The 13,635-nt window shown below is 35.8% G+C and overlaps 1 protein-coding gene across 1 annotated transcript in view; it reads left to right on the top strand.

The window, feature by feature from the left end:
* LOC126977822 (sodium channel protein 60E) overlaps positions 1–13,635 on the top strand; it is a 246,528-nt gene that overhangs the window by 227,879 nt on the left and 5,014 nt on the right. The window contains exons 9-11 of the mRNA XM_050826433.1: positions 8,430–8,545; positions 12,872–13,080; positions 13,319–13,451. Coding sequence (XP_050682390.1) covers positions 8,430–8,545; positions 12,872–13,080; positions 13,319–13,451 — 458 coding nt within the window. The remainder of the gene's footprint in view (positions 1–8,429; positions 8,546–12,871; positions 13,081–13,318; positions 13,452–13,635) is intronic.

Here is a 13,635-nt window from a genome sequence, read left to right as displayed (position 1 = left end):
ATTTGTGTAATTAATCCCAGAATTGTGTAATTAATATTGAGGGTTATCAATTTAAATAAAAAAAACAAATTGTAAAGATATATTTATTTAATACAATATGAACTCTCATGCCTCTGAAACAAACATCCATATTCACCACAAAATGCTTACACCACCGCGATTCAGGACCCTAGAGCCCAGGACCTTAAAGCTCCATAGGCAGTATAACTAACTGGCAACTCAATTCAAAAGTCGCCATCCAGATCCGTAACTTATATGACGGAAATGTTGGTGAATACAATCATAAAGTCCCACAGTTATAATACCTGCATACGCTCAATATCGATTTCAGAGTCGAGGTGCTTAATGACGCAAATGTCGCAACGGTTTGATCCATATTCCATACGATCATTAATTATGGAACTATCTTGACATAAATTATAATAAGGTAGGCGTTGGCACGTTTGTAATGTTCGCAATTGTTCGTGACTTTCGATAAAAGAGTTTGTTGTATGCTTACGAGGAATTCTCTTTTGTATATTTGTTAATCTAGCTCTATAAAAGAAAAATTACAAACAAAAAAGGAATATTAAAGAATAATTGAATTAATTATACAATTTCAATGTTCTCCGCGTTCCTTAGTATTTCAGAAACTAGGGAAGTTCACCCATCACACGGACTAGTAAAAAAAGAAAGACTCCGCGCCATAATATCAGCAAGTGAAGCACCTTTATGCTAGTGTGTGTGCGGTTATTGGGTATACCAGATACACAATTTTTTCTCCCTTAAATAATCATATATTCACAAATACTTTTATAGTATTGTTTTTACACTTTTTCACAACGCACGACGGCATTTTTAACATATTGCGACGCAAACTGATCTGTCCCCGACGATGGCAAATCTCATAATGGCGGCTGATCGGCTTGTATAACTGTAAGTGTATGCGTGTATTTACACCGGCTTGTTTTGGTGCCTCACTGTTATGTAAGGTGACACGGAGTCTTTCTTATTTTATGGGTCCCATTGAACATTCTTGTCCAAGAGCGCGTTGAAAGATGCCAATGAACGCGGTATAGGTGCCATGGCTCGGGCGAGGGGCGATGAAGGGGTGAAGATTATTGAATTTAGGGCCCGTATACGACACAATTGTTCATGAAGATCTGGAGCATCAACGTCTCCTAGTAAAATTCGACACATAATTTTTGCTGGTCGCAAGTTTGCCTGACCTCCAGAAAATTTAAACCTTCAAAATGTATTTATAAATATGTCTGGCCTGAATGATTTGAAAGTGTTATTGAAAAATAATGATTTGTTTGGCTTTTAATTAGAGTTCATCTCTATTTCAGCGGTCACGCTCGGCTGTTTAACAAATGGTTTTTTGATAATGATTCGGCTACGAGTGTGATCTTTTAGAGCAAAATTTACTAGTGACCGAGGCCCAAAAACTCGATCATGTTGATTGCTGCCGTGAAATCGTTGGAAAATTTAACGGAGGTGACTCAAATGTTGTGTTGGACATACTTACGGGTGACGAAATCTGGACTTACACAGTTTGAAATCTGGCTGAAAATTTTATTTTAGTATGCCAAAATATACAAATTAAATTTAAAAACAGAATTAATGGACGATGCGGAACTCAAATCAAAACAAGTACAACAACATACATGAACACACAATATTTATCAACGATACGTCACTCGAACGGTTAGCTCAGTGGAAAGAGCGCTCACATGGAACGCGAGAGGTCACCGGTTCGGGTCCCGCATCGTTCATAAATTTTGTTTTCAAATTTAATTTGTGTAATTCATCCCAGAAATGAGGGTGATAATAATTTCCACCCATCAGCCGCCCAGGCAAGAGCAGAGCCCCTGATTTCAGTGCTAATCAACGGAAAATTTACAAGTGGGACCACCGGATGCCGGGTAGAATTTGGGTATCACAACGGCGCCTATTTCTGCCGTGAAGCAGTAGTGTGTAAGCATTACTGTGTTACGGTCTGAAGGGCGCCGTAGCTAGTGAAATTACTGGGCAAATGAGACTCAACATCTTATGTCACAAGGTGACGAGCGCAATTGTAGTGCCGCTCAGAATTTTTGGGTGTTTCAAGAATCCTGAGCGGCACTACATTGTAATGGGTAGGGCTTATTAATAACCATCAGCTGAACGTCCTGCTCGTCTCGTCCCTTATTTTCATAAAAAAAAAAATATATTGGAATGATAATCCACGTTGATTTATCAAACACTTTACGAATAAAAGCCCTATACTCAAAAATTGCAAGATAAATCATCTTGGATATTCTGATATTTCATAAAATTATACTCAATGCATTATGCCTGATCACCGCTTTCGTGCCTGCGTTAGACATCATCATCATCAGCCGGAAGACGTCCACTGCCGGACAAATGCCTCCCCCAAAGATTTCCATTACGATCGGTCCTGCGCTGCCCTCATCCAACGTATTGCGGCAATCTTGACCAGATCGTCGGTCCATCTTGTGGGGGACACTGCGTCTTCCGGTACGTGGTCGCCATTCGTGAACTTTACTACCCAAACGGCCATCTGTCCGTCGAACTATGTGCCCTGCCCACAACCACCTCAGTTTCTCAACCATCGTTTTTCAATCGCGTTAGAAACGTACTTTATATTAAAAATAAGTTACACTATGTTTCACAAAAAAAAGAATGATATTGATATATCTAATTATTAAGTAAACAGTTTTGATTGATATTTAATTCAAAACATAATAATCGAGTGCATATGATGTTAGTTTATAATTAAAAATCATGTATCTTCTCCTTAATTCCAATATCGTATCAGAAACCTACAGAATTTAATGTGTTGTTGAAAATAACGAGAAAAATTACTAAGCATACATTTTGGTGAAAACTTATTAAGGGATAGCCTGTTTGTTTATTACAAGAGTCAACATGAGCGTCATGTAGTGTAATTAGAATCTTAATAGTGTTTACATTTTACAAAGTTATTACGAAGTGAGCTGAGATAAATATTTGCTACTAAGAACGTGCTTTTGGCAATGTAAGCTTATGTACAACTTAAATCTGGGAGCTCTGCCATAAGGACCTCCTTTTTTGAAGTTGGGTTTTTGCCTACCTGTCTTGAATACCTCAGACCTGAGAAGAACGGGTGCAAGTGATTCTTTTTTTCATTAAAATATGTCTACAATGTTGTGTCCTTAATATATTATATGCAGAATTCGAACCCACGACCTCCGGCGGCGTTATGTGCCGGTGCTCTAACCAACTGAGCTAACCGTTCGAATACCGCCTCGTTATAAAATTCTGTTTGCTTTGTTCAACTCTCAGGTTGTGGCTTCATCTACAGGATCTACTTTACAGTTGATAACCTTCTCAACCCCAATATTTGCATATTAGGAAATTGACTTGACATGTCGCTCTTATATATCTAAACAATTTGTTATGTTTTTAAAGGGATAACCCTCACTTCTAGGATTAATACACAAATAAAATTTAAAAAACAAAATTTTATGAACGATGCGGGATTCGAACCCACGACCTCCGGCGTTCCGTGCCGGTGCTCTAACCAACTGAGCTAACCGTTCGAGTACCGCCTCGTTATAAAATTCTGTTTGCTTTGTTCAACTCTCAGATTGTAATTTCATTTTGTTTTTCAAATTTTATTTGTGTATTAATCCTAGAAGGGTTATCACTTTAAAATCATAACATATTGTAAAATATTTTTTTAAATAACCTGAGGGCAGTCGCTCCATTCCTAATTTGTAGTATCATTAAGAAAGTCATTTATGTTATAGTAACCTTTACCTTTTTATTATTTACATAAACACTTCTTAACACTTTATTTTTTTTAAAGTTGGGTTTTTGACCGACTTCCAAAAAGGAGGACTTAACAGGTCGTGTTTATCTTTGTCAGCTCAGTAAGAGTCGTGTATAACCCGAGCCATTAAATAAATAAATTATCTATTGCAATATAGAAAATTCCTAAAATAAATGCACAATTAGACTAGGGGATGGAAGGCTCAGCTTCACCTGACATGGGATCATGGATTCAAGTTTCCATGCAGTGATGTTTTTTAGCCATCCCAGTGGATGTATTATGGCTCTCCGATTACCTACTAATGCTATCTTTTTTATTTAATGTAATATTAAAAAAGTGTTGTATTTTTAATTAATGTAATATTAAAAAAGCCTTGGAAGTGTATGTGTGTATGTAAGCGAACAGAGAAACAGGGATGGCTTATAACTGTGCGATTCAATGGTGATCGCCATTTTAGATTCGTTTCCTTATTGGCATGGGTTGTATGGACCTCTTATTCTATAACCCTACAGATTGGCCCCACTTAAAAATTCAGATTTAATGATCAATGGGGTTCTATACATAGAACGTCATTGTTAATGACATATCTTTTTGTGCGGAAATATTTTATATATTTTTCTTATAATAACATGTTATAGAAAAAGTATAATTAAATAATTTTAATAAATTATTGTGATTCTGAAATTGAATTCCACATGTTGAACTTTTGTTTTATAATGTACTTTCACACTTTATCCCGACTGATATTATGAATGCTTTTTGCTGTTAGTAGTGATTTTCATTATTATAACACTAGAAATAAGGGATTGCTTGTAACTAATTCTAGTAGGCTTCATAAGATACATTATAGCTTTAAGGGTAAATGTATACACTTCTATAATATAGTCCCAGCCACTGTTCAGACATTGTCTATAAATAAATTTAAGTGTTTTATAAAAAAAATGGCTCAATCGTAAATCCTTTTACTCCACAGTTTAATATCTAAATGATCGGACAGCCTGGGACTAGATTGTGATTATTTTATAGCGATAGAAATGACTGTACAATATTGTATATTTTTATTGAAAAGAGCACAAAAAAGAATGCTGGGAGAGTTTCTTACGCCGCTTCTTCTCTCTCAGAGCGCCATTTGTTTCCGAAACGGTAGTAGTATCTAGTATATTAGAAATGACATCAAAAAGAATTCTTAAGGAATCAATTTTGAGAAAATAAATGCCTTTTGCCTTTTAATAGGACGTGAGATAAACTTCAATTCCAAACTTGCTTATTATTTTTAAAAACCCTTTATCTACGCGGACGCAGTCGCGGGCATTAGCTAGTTATATATATTTTAATATAGAAAAGCAGCCATTTCGCAATTTAATATTAGTTTTAAGATAGTTCTTGTCGGAGCAGGAAATGGGGTAGACAGGGGTAGTGTTAGCGGAAATTGTAGTTAAATTGATTTTGTATTATTCAAAGGCCACCGAGGGTTGGAGGTTGCCTCGCCTCTTAATCAACTAAATTTAATTATCTTCATGCATTAAATGAAAGGTGCTAGATTTATACCATTAGTTAAATACATACTTACCTATCTTAACTCATTTAACATGATTGATTCAATCGCCATCTTCTTATATTTCTGGAAGAATCTTCAATCCAAGAGGATCGCACCAACCATCAAAAAGTGTTAATTTTTAATAAACATTTCCCTCCTTCATGTTTTTACCGAAAGTGAAAATGAAAATGTGAAAAAGAAAAACCTTCATTTTTTAAGTGATCGCTGCCTAACGATAATCACGCCTAATTGTGCTACTAAAACTGTAAAAATTTATAACTGTATACTATTGGGCAATGCGTATCCGGAAAAACGCTGATTCGAATCGTGCATCATCCACATATTTTGCTGCGATATATAATTTCAAAGCGATAGCTTTTCAAAAAAGAGTGACACCGAATTTCAAAGATTAATTAGACATCACGGACTAGTAAAAAAATAAGGACTCCGTGTCACCTTACATAACAGTGTAGCACCAAAACAAGCCGATTAACGTGTAAATACATAGCCCCACGCACACAGTTACACTACTACAGGCCAATAGGCGGCCATTATGAGAATTGTCATCGTCTGTGACAGATCAGTTTGCGTCTCAATAAAATATATTAAAAATGCCGTCGTCCGTTGTGAAAAAGTGTAAAAACGATACTTTATAAGTATTTGTGGCCATATATGATTATTTAAGGGAGAAAAAATTGTGTAACTAGTATCCCCCGTAACCGCACACACACTAGCATAACGGTGCTTCACTTGCTAATATCACGGCGCGGAGTCTTTTATTACTAGTCCGTGTTAGACATATTATTCGTGTATGATAATATTAACACCAGGAACAAACAAAAACTTATTATGCCTAGTACTCGGCAAAGTCGAGTTAGTAAGTCTTTTGTGGGGCGATGCATATTATCTATGCTTTTACAACAAGATCCCAGAAAATTTTTTGTATAACTATAGTATACTAGTATTACAAGTTTAAAATATATTTTTAAATTATATTATTCATTATTTACATACAATACAGGCATTAGAGACAGCTAAACTAGTATGAACTGTGTTTCAGCTGTCAGTGACTTCTCGGTACCAGACATAGTCAAATCAAATAATGACGAAATATCAAAATGAAAAAAAAAATTTAATACTGTCTTAAAACAATAGTGAATTTAAAATTAAAATAAAATAAAAGTATAACTTCTAAGGATGGAATGGTTCAAAACAAATGTTTTACAAAATTCAAAAGAATTGTTAAGAAACGTGATGACTTTCTTAATGATACTACAGATTAGGAATGGAGTGACCGCTCTCAGGCTATTAAATTATAAATTTTATTGTACAATTAACGATATTGCATTGTAAACATATTTTTATGAAGAAAAAGAGTTTTTTTCGCCCGTTCTTCTCAGGTCTGAGGCATACTTTATCGAATGGGTGGTAGTTTTTGACTTTCAATATATACAAACTCTTATTCAAAGATACAAAAAGGTCTTACAGTTCAGCCCTGAAACCCCTTTAACCTGTTTTTATTAAACAGAAACAACAAATTTTATGACTCTTCCATTTTATATTTACGAGTTTTCGAAACAATTGAATGAAAATGGAATCGAAGAAGTAAAAGACGATTTAATGTTTTAGAGATTCATCGCTTTGACAGTTTGGGATCAATAATAACGGGAACGGGTAACATGATCAAAGACGTCATTCCTTATTGATGTGTTGAATAAGTTCGCCGACGAGGGAGTACAAGATTGTCAAACATAATAATTATTGTTGTCAAACACAGCATCTCAAATAAAAGTTGGTGTGTAGCAGAGAAGTGGCTCGTTTAATTTAGTTAATTACTTATTGGATTATTACAGAGCCATTTTTTTATAAAAAAATTAATATATTTATAGATAGTGCCTGAACACACTTCGTTTGCTGGGACTTTAATATTTTTATAATATAACTAGCTGACCCGACAGACGTTGTTCTGTAGATAATAAAAAAAATGCTGTTTTATAGAAATTTGCCAATAATATTTCAAAACACCAAGAATTATTTTGTAAAATATGCTCCCTGTCAATGACTTTCTACATTATGTATAGAACGTCATTGCTCCCTGTTAAACAACAACTATAATGAAATTGTTTCACAGCAGAATTGTCAAACCGTGCGTCAATAAATTCTCTCATGGCCATATAAAACAAATATTGGAAATAAAAATAATTATGGGTCCCAAATCGAAATAAAAACTATCCTATCTCTCAAGTTGGACTAAACTGCACTCCATGAAGTAATCCCCATTTAAATCCGTTCATTAGTTTAGGAATATTCATCGCGGACAAACAACGTGTCACGTAATTTATATATATTAAGATATGTATACATTTGCCCTTAAAGCTATTATGTATCTTATGAAGCCTACTAGAATAAGTTACAAGCAATCCCTTATTTCTAGTGTTATAATAATGAAAATTACTATTAAGAGCAAAAAGGTGAGGATTTTTGTGAACTTATATTAAATTTTCATAAATGTACTGATAATGAATACTAATAATATTTATTTTTATAAATTTTTAATGAATATTTAATGAATGGGCGAGAAAGTTCTAGTGCCGCTCAGAATTTTTGGGATTTTCAAGAATTCTGAGCGGCACTGCATTGTAATGGGCAAAGCGAATCAGTTACCATCAACTGAACTTCCTGCTCGTCTTGTCCCTTATTTTCATAAAAAAAATGTTTCATAAAAACAATAGATCAGTCTATTAGTATTTTTCTCACACTACAAGTACAACGTTTATATAATAATAATAATATTATAAGAATAATAATATTTATATAATAATAATAATATTTGTGTAAGAATGTGTCAATATATAATAATAATATTGACACATTCTTACACAAATGATCTTATCCCAAACTAGACTTCCATGACTCGGAAATAAACATCCATATTCATCATATAAATGATTGCACCTACCGGGATTCGAACCCGGGACCACTACCTTAGTAGTCAGGGTCACTAACTATTAGACTATATGGGTCGTCAAATATACCCTATATATACTCTAGATTTATTTAAAAGCATTATGTTGTAATTAGCATATATTTTTTCAGGTCACGGTCGCGATCTCGGTCGCGGTCAGTAACTCCTAGTGGGAGCCCGCCACCAATCCCACCAGTGTCGCAACCAGCACCACCAACTCATACTCTACATCCAGACAACGCTTTAGGTAAAATAAGCTTTAAGACCTTCCATTTAAGACAGTCTCATAATACACTTTAGCTAAAGTATTTCACTTCTTTGGCACAATTCATGACTGATGCAAGATAATGACCATGATACACTTTTACGATGACATGTGAAGCTTCTTTGGAGCTATGACACACTACTACACTTGTCATTTTGTTTGTTGTTGAATGCCCTTCATATATGAAAAATTTTTCAAAAAATATCCTTAATATAAAATTATATTTAGGGTAGGCCATTTAGTGTTTTAAATTTGAATGGGCTATTACAAAAGATTTTTTTTTTCAAATTTCCATTGTTTTATTCGAAAGGTTGAACCTTGTAATTTAAGAATACACACACTATCATTCATCTAAGAGAACACAATATCATTCATATGACCACCACGACTGGCTCGGCAGTACCTACCCCATTGGGTCAACCCAATTTTTCAGTACATTTTCGATTGTTTCGGCGTGAATCTCTTGGCAACGTGAATGGCAACTTCAATTTCACGGTTTAAGGCTTCAATTGTCTCTGGATGGTTTGCGTAACATTTATCGTTAATGGTTCCCAACAGAAAATAATGCACAGGGCTCAAATCAGAGCTCCAAGCTCCTATTCAAAATAGGATATACGAGGGGAGGTCAAAAAGTTCGCGGAATGACTGGGAAAAAAGATGAAATGATACATTATGTTATTTTTCCTTTTCAATATATTCCCCCTTAACACGAATACATTTTTGGGATCTGGCATATAACTTATTAATACCGTCGAAAAAATAGGTTTTGTCTTGGGCGTCAAAATACGCCGAAATCGCCGACTTGACTTCATCATCGTCTCTAAATTTTTTTCCACGCAGCTCTTTCTTCATCTTTGGGAATAAATAAAAATCGCTAGGGGCCAGGTCTGGACTGTAGGGTGGATGGCGTAGTTGTTCAAAACCGCATCGATGAATGGCAGCCGTCGCAACATGACTCGTGTGAACGGGCGCGTTGTCGTGCAAAAGGAGTACAACTTTTGTCAGTTTTCCTCTTCTTTTTTCTTTAATAGCTTCTTTTAATCGGTCCAATAGGGAAGCGTAGTACTCTCCCGTTATAGAAACACCACGTTCTTTATAATCGATCAAAAGAATACCTTCAGTATCCCAAAAAATAGTCGCCATGATCTTTCCGGCCGATTGCGACACTTTAAATTTTTTTGGGGGTGGTGTGCCTTTTTTGTGCCACTGCATCGACTCCTGCTTTGACTCAGGCTCATAGTGGTGAACCCAAGTTTCATCACCGGTTACAATTCGGGCCATAATTTCTTCCCTAACTTCTCCACAGCGGTCCAAATACTCGCGGGAACAGTTGACGCGCTCACGTTTTTGCAGCGGCGTGAGCATTCTCGGGACCCACCTTGAACACACTTTACTCATGCCAAGATGTTGATGAAGAATATTTAAAATTGTGGTTTCTGATACTCCAACTGATGCTGCAAGTTGTTTCTTCTTCAACCTTCCGTCTTCCAATACAAGTTTTTCAACTTTTTCAATGATTTCCGGCGTAGTGGCCTCAATGGGCCGTCCAGGTCGAGGATCATCTTCAATTGACTCCCTTCCTTGCTTGAAAAGGCCGTGCCATTTGTAAATCATGGTTTTACCAGGAGCAGAGTCTCCGTAAACAGCTAACATCTCTTGCAAAATAGTTTGAGGCGTTTTTCCTTGTTTGGTGAGGAACTTTACGACGGCGCGATGTTCAATTTTCTCCATAGTGGCTAGTTTGTTCCCGATTTACTTGTTCACTCGTTTGTAACTCGAAAGCTAATGACCCAATTAGGCTAGAAATTGGCATATATAGTAATTATGAGTTACTCAAGTAGCGGCTACCTGGAGGAGCGACCTCACCCCCGCCAACCCCGCCATTCCGCGAACTTTTTGACCGCCCCTCGTAATATTCACCTATTGGAAGTGAAAAACTACCCATCCGAAAATGTAAAGTAAGTTTTTAATATTTACCAATTTTGTTCGAGCCTCCCATTTTGCAAATGTCAAACATAAAACTAATTTCCTCTCAAAAAGTGAATGTCATTCTACCTTTCAAAGTCAAAGTAATTGGTACTTCAAATTTAATACACTAGATTTTATATACGTTGGAGGAGGGCAGTGCAGGACCGATCGTTGTAGAGATCTTTGGGGGGGCCTTAGTCCAGCAGTGGACGTCTTCCAGCTGATGATGATGATCCTTTATATTTGTGTATCTTTCACCCGCGTATCGGGGCACATATACAAATGTACGATTAGTACGTAGCTTTTGAAGAGTCTTAAAAATGACCGGCGACTCTATACCCATTTTGTGTAAAGCAATCAACTACAATTCTGGTTTCTTTAAAACCCCATTCCATTATTAAGATTTAATATTAGCCTCGAAAAATTTGGCGGGAAGAGAGAAGGTTCTAGCATAATAAACGCGTTCCAAATTTAAATTTAGAAGTCTTTAAGTTGTAGTAATATTAATGGTCAGACTAGTTACAATAAAAAAATATAAAGTGCTTACCGTCCTGAGTACAGTAAAGCTCACCCAAATTTCCATGATATTTCAATACAGATGTAAGGGGAGACTTAAAGGGGTCCCGTTGGTTCAGTGAATCCATGTTCAGGTTTGCATTTTAAATAAAATAATAATTAATGGACGGATCCTAGTTTTCTCGATATTTCGTATGGCGCTGAGACTTGGACACTGAAAGCTGCAGACCGCAAACGCATTGACGCCTTTGAGATGTGGTGCTGGAGAAAGATGCTCCGTATCCCCTGGACAGCATTTCGGTCTTATCTCTCCATACTGCGTGAACTCAGGATCTCCTTGCGATTGTCTTCCGAATGTCTGCGCAAAGTTTTAGAATACTTCGCTCACATCGCAAGGAAGGACGATGGAAACCTTGAGAGGCTCATTGTGGTCGGCTAAAAAGATGGGAAGAGGCCTCGTGGACGCAGTCCAACACGATGGTCCGATGCCTTTCACGCCGCCAGAGACAGGAATAGATGGAGAGCGATCATACGAGTGAAAGTGATACAGAAGGGTGGTCACGACCCTAAGTACTGAGGATTACGACGCAGGGAGGACATAAAAAAGAGTGAGGTCCTTCAGAATGACAAGCAACGCCATTTTGTATTTCTTTAAATGCGAGACAGAATATACGACGCTAATTACTTACCCCCTTATTCATAATAATCTGCTAGTTTCTAAGTTTAAAGCATTGCTAATTCTCACTCTGTCTTCTTCTATTGACTTAAGTCAGAATGAGAAAAAACACTCCTTAGCGGCTGTTTAAAGTTAGTGGACCATTATGAATAAGGGGGTTAGATACAATCATCGCATTAACTTTTCCTTGTCATAAAAAAGTCGATTTATCATTCCAACTACGCATTACATTTGTAAAATTCATATAACATCTATGTCATGTCAAATGATTTATTATTATTAATAATATAGATAGTATAGATAAGTCATAGTTTTATTCAAAGAAGATAATATTATACTATATTACGATAATATGACACGATAAAACTTCAGAAACGCCCCTATTTAACTTTCGTAAAATATAGATATTGAAGTAACCGACTTTTACAAAGTCTTCAAAGGTCGTCTTATAATGTTTTCGCAGATATGGCTGCTCTTAATTGATACTTTTATGAGTTAAATTAATTTTCCTGCATTAGATGAACGTTATTGAACAGATTACAGCGCTTTAGAACCTCTAAAGCGATTAAATAAAGCGCTTAAAGCCACAAAGGTTGCAATTTATTATCAGAGACTAATCTTCATTATTGCCTCTATAATTCTGAGGAATTTAATAAAAATAAACCGGATTTTTTTCATTTTGTGTATGCATTGAAATTATAAGTTTTTTCACTTATTTGAGGTCGTAATTCTATTCAAGACACCACTACTAAAGCTCTCTACTGAATTTCTACTACTTTTAAAATTGATCTAGCTTTTTTCGGGTTCTTTTTTCCTGCGTACTATTTTCCTGTCTTGTATAAGGTAATTAAATGGCGTAAATCTCTGAAACCTCTTGCTTAGATCGGCCACGTTCTAGAATCTACTGATGGCTGAGAACGCCAAGATAAGCTTAGGTATTCTAACTTCAAATTTGGTTAATGTGTACCTATATATGAATAAATAATCTTTTGTTTTGTAAACCTTGGAGATGCGTCCATATGGGAATGTCGGTCCATCAAATATAAATTAAAAATAAATTATAGAACTTTCATTATGTGTAGTTCAGTTTGCTCTTGAATTTTTGGATAGAAAAGAATAACTACCTCTTACTTACGTTACTTTGACAGGTCGTGGAGCATTAAGCATAGCTGGTCGACAACTAAGTGATCATAGCAATAATCGTGAGTCATCGCTAGATGATTCTGGAGTGGTTGACGATCATGATGATGGAGAGCATACGTCTGATGATCAAGCACCCCATCCCGTACCGAGAAGACATCTCTTGCCTCCTGCTGCACACTCCCCAATCATAGCCACACTACCGCAGATTAAACAGGTATAAGTCAAAGGCACCTCATTTTATTTCGAAAAAGATATAGATAAACTTTTTAAGTTCGTACAACTGCATGTTCAGCTAAAACCGCTTTTATTTCTGCAAATAATTTATTATATAAGGAAAATTCAGAATTCTAATAAATAGGGCCTGATAGTAATTGTTTTTAAAAAAATATACTCTAGCAGTTAATACATTACTGTATTCTTTGGTATAGCTTAAAATATTAAACAATCTACAGGACAACAAAACTCAGGAACAGAAGAAGAATAATGGTTCGATGACTGACACTGAAAAGGCAATTAAAAATGAAAGAAGCATCCAAGACAAATATCCACTAAACCCAGACTACTTGAACCAGATTGTCGTGCTAGGTAAATAATATAATAATTTAAATTTAGTAATCCTTAGTATACAAAATGCAACCATCTCTCATATTTATCTTTGTTACAAAACATTTCTAATAGTACAAGTTTGATGGGCAAAACAAAAAAAATTTGGGTGGAATATTTTGCGAGATTTAACTTTGGCTGCACTTAATTGGCACGGCTTCAGGAC

Source organism: Leptidea sinapis, chromosome 46 (genome assembly GCF_905404315.1).
Source record: "Leptidea sinapis chromosome 46, ilLepSina1.1, whole genome shotgun sequence".
Classification (NCBI taxonomy): Eukaryota; Metazoa; Arthropoda; class Insecta; order Lepidoptera; family Pieridae; genus Leptidea; species Leptidea sinapis.
Note: the sequence above shows the minus strand (reverse complement) of the source record. Positions and strands in the feature narration are given on the sequence as shown.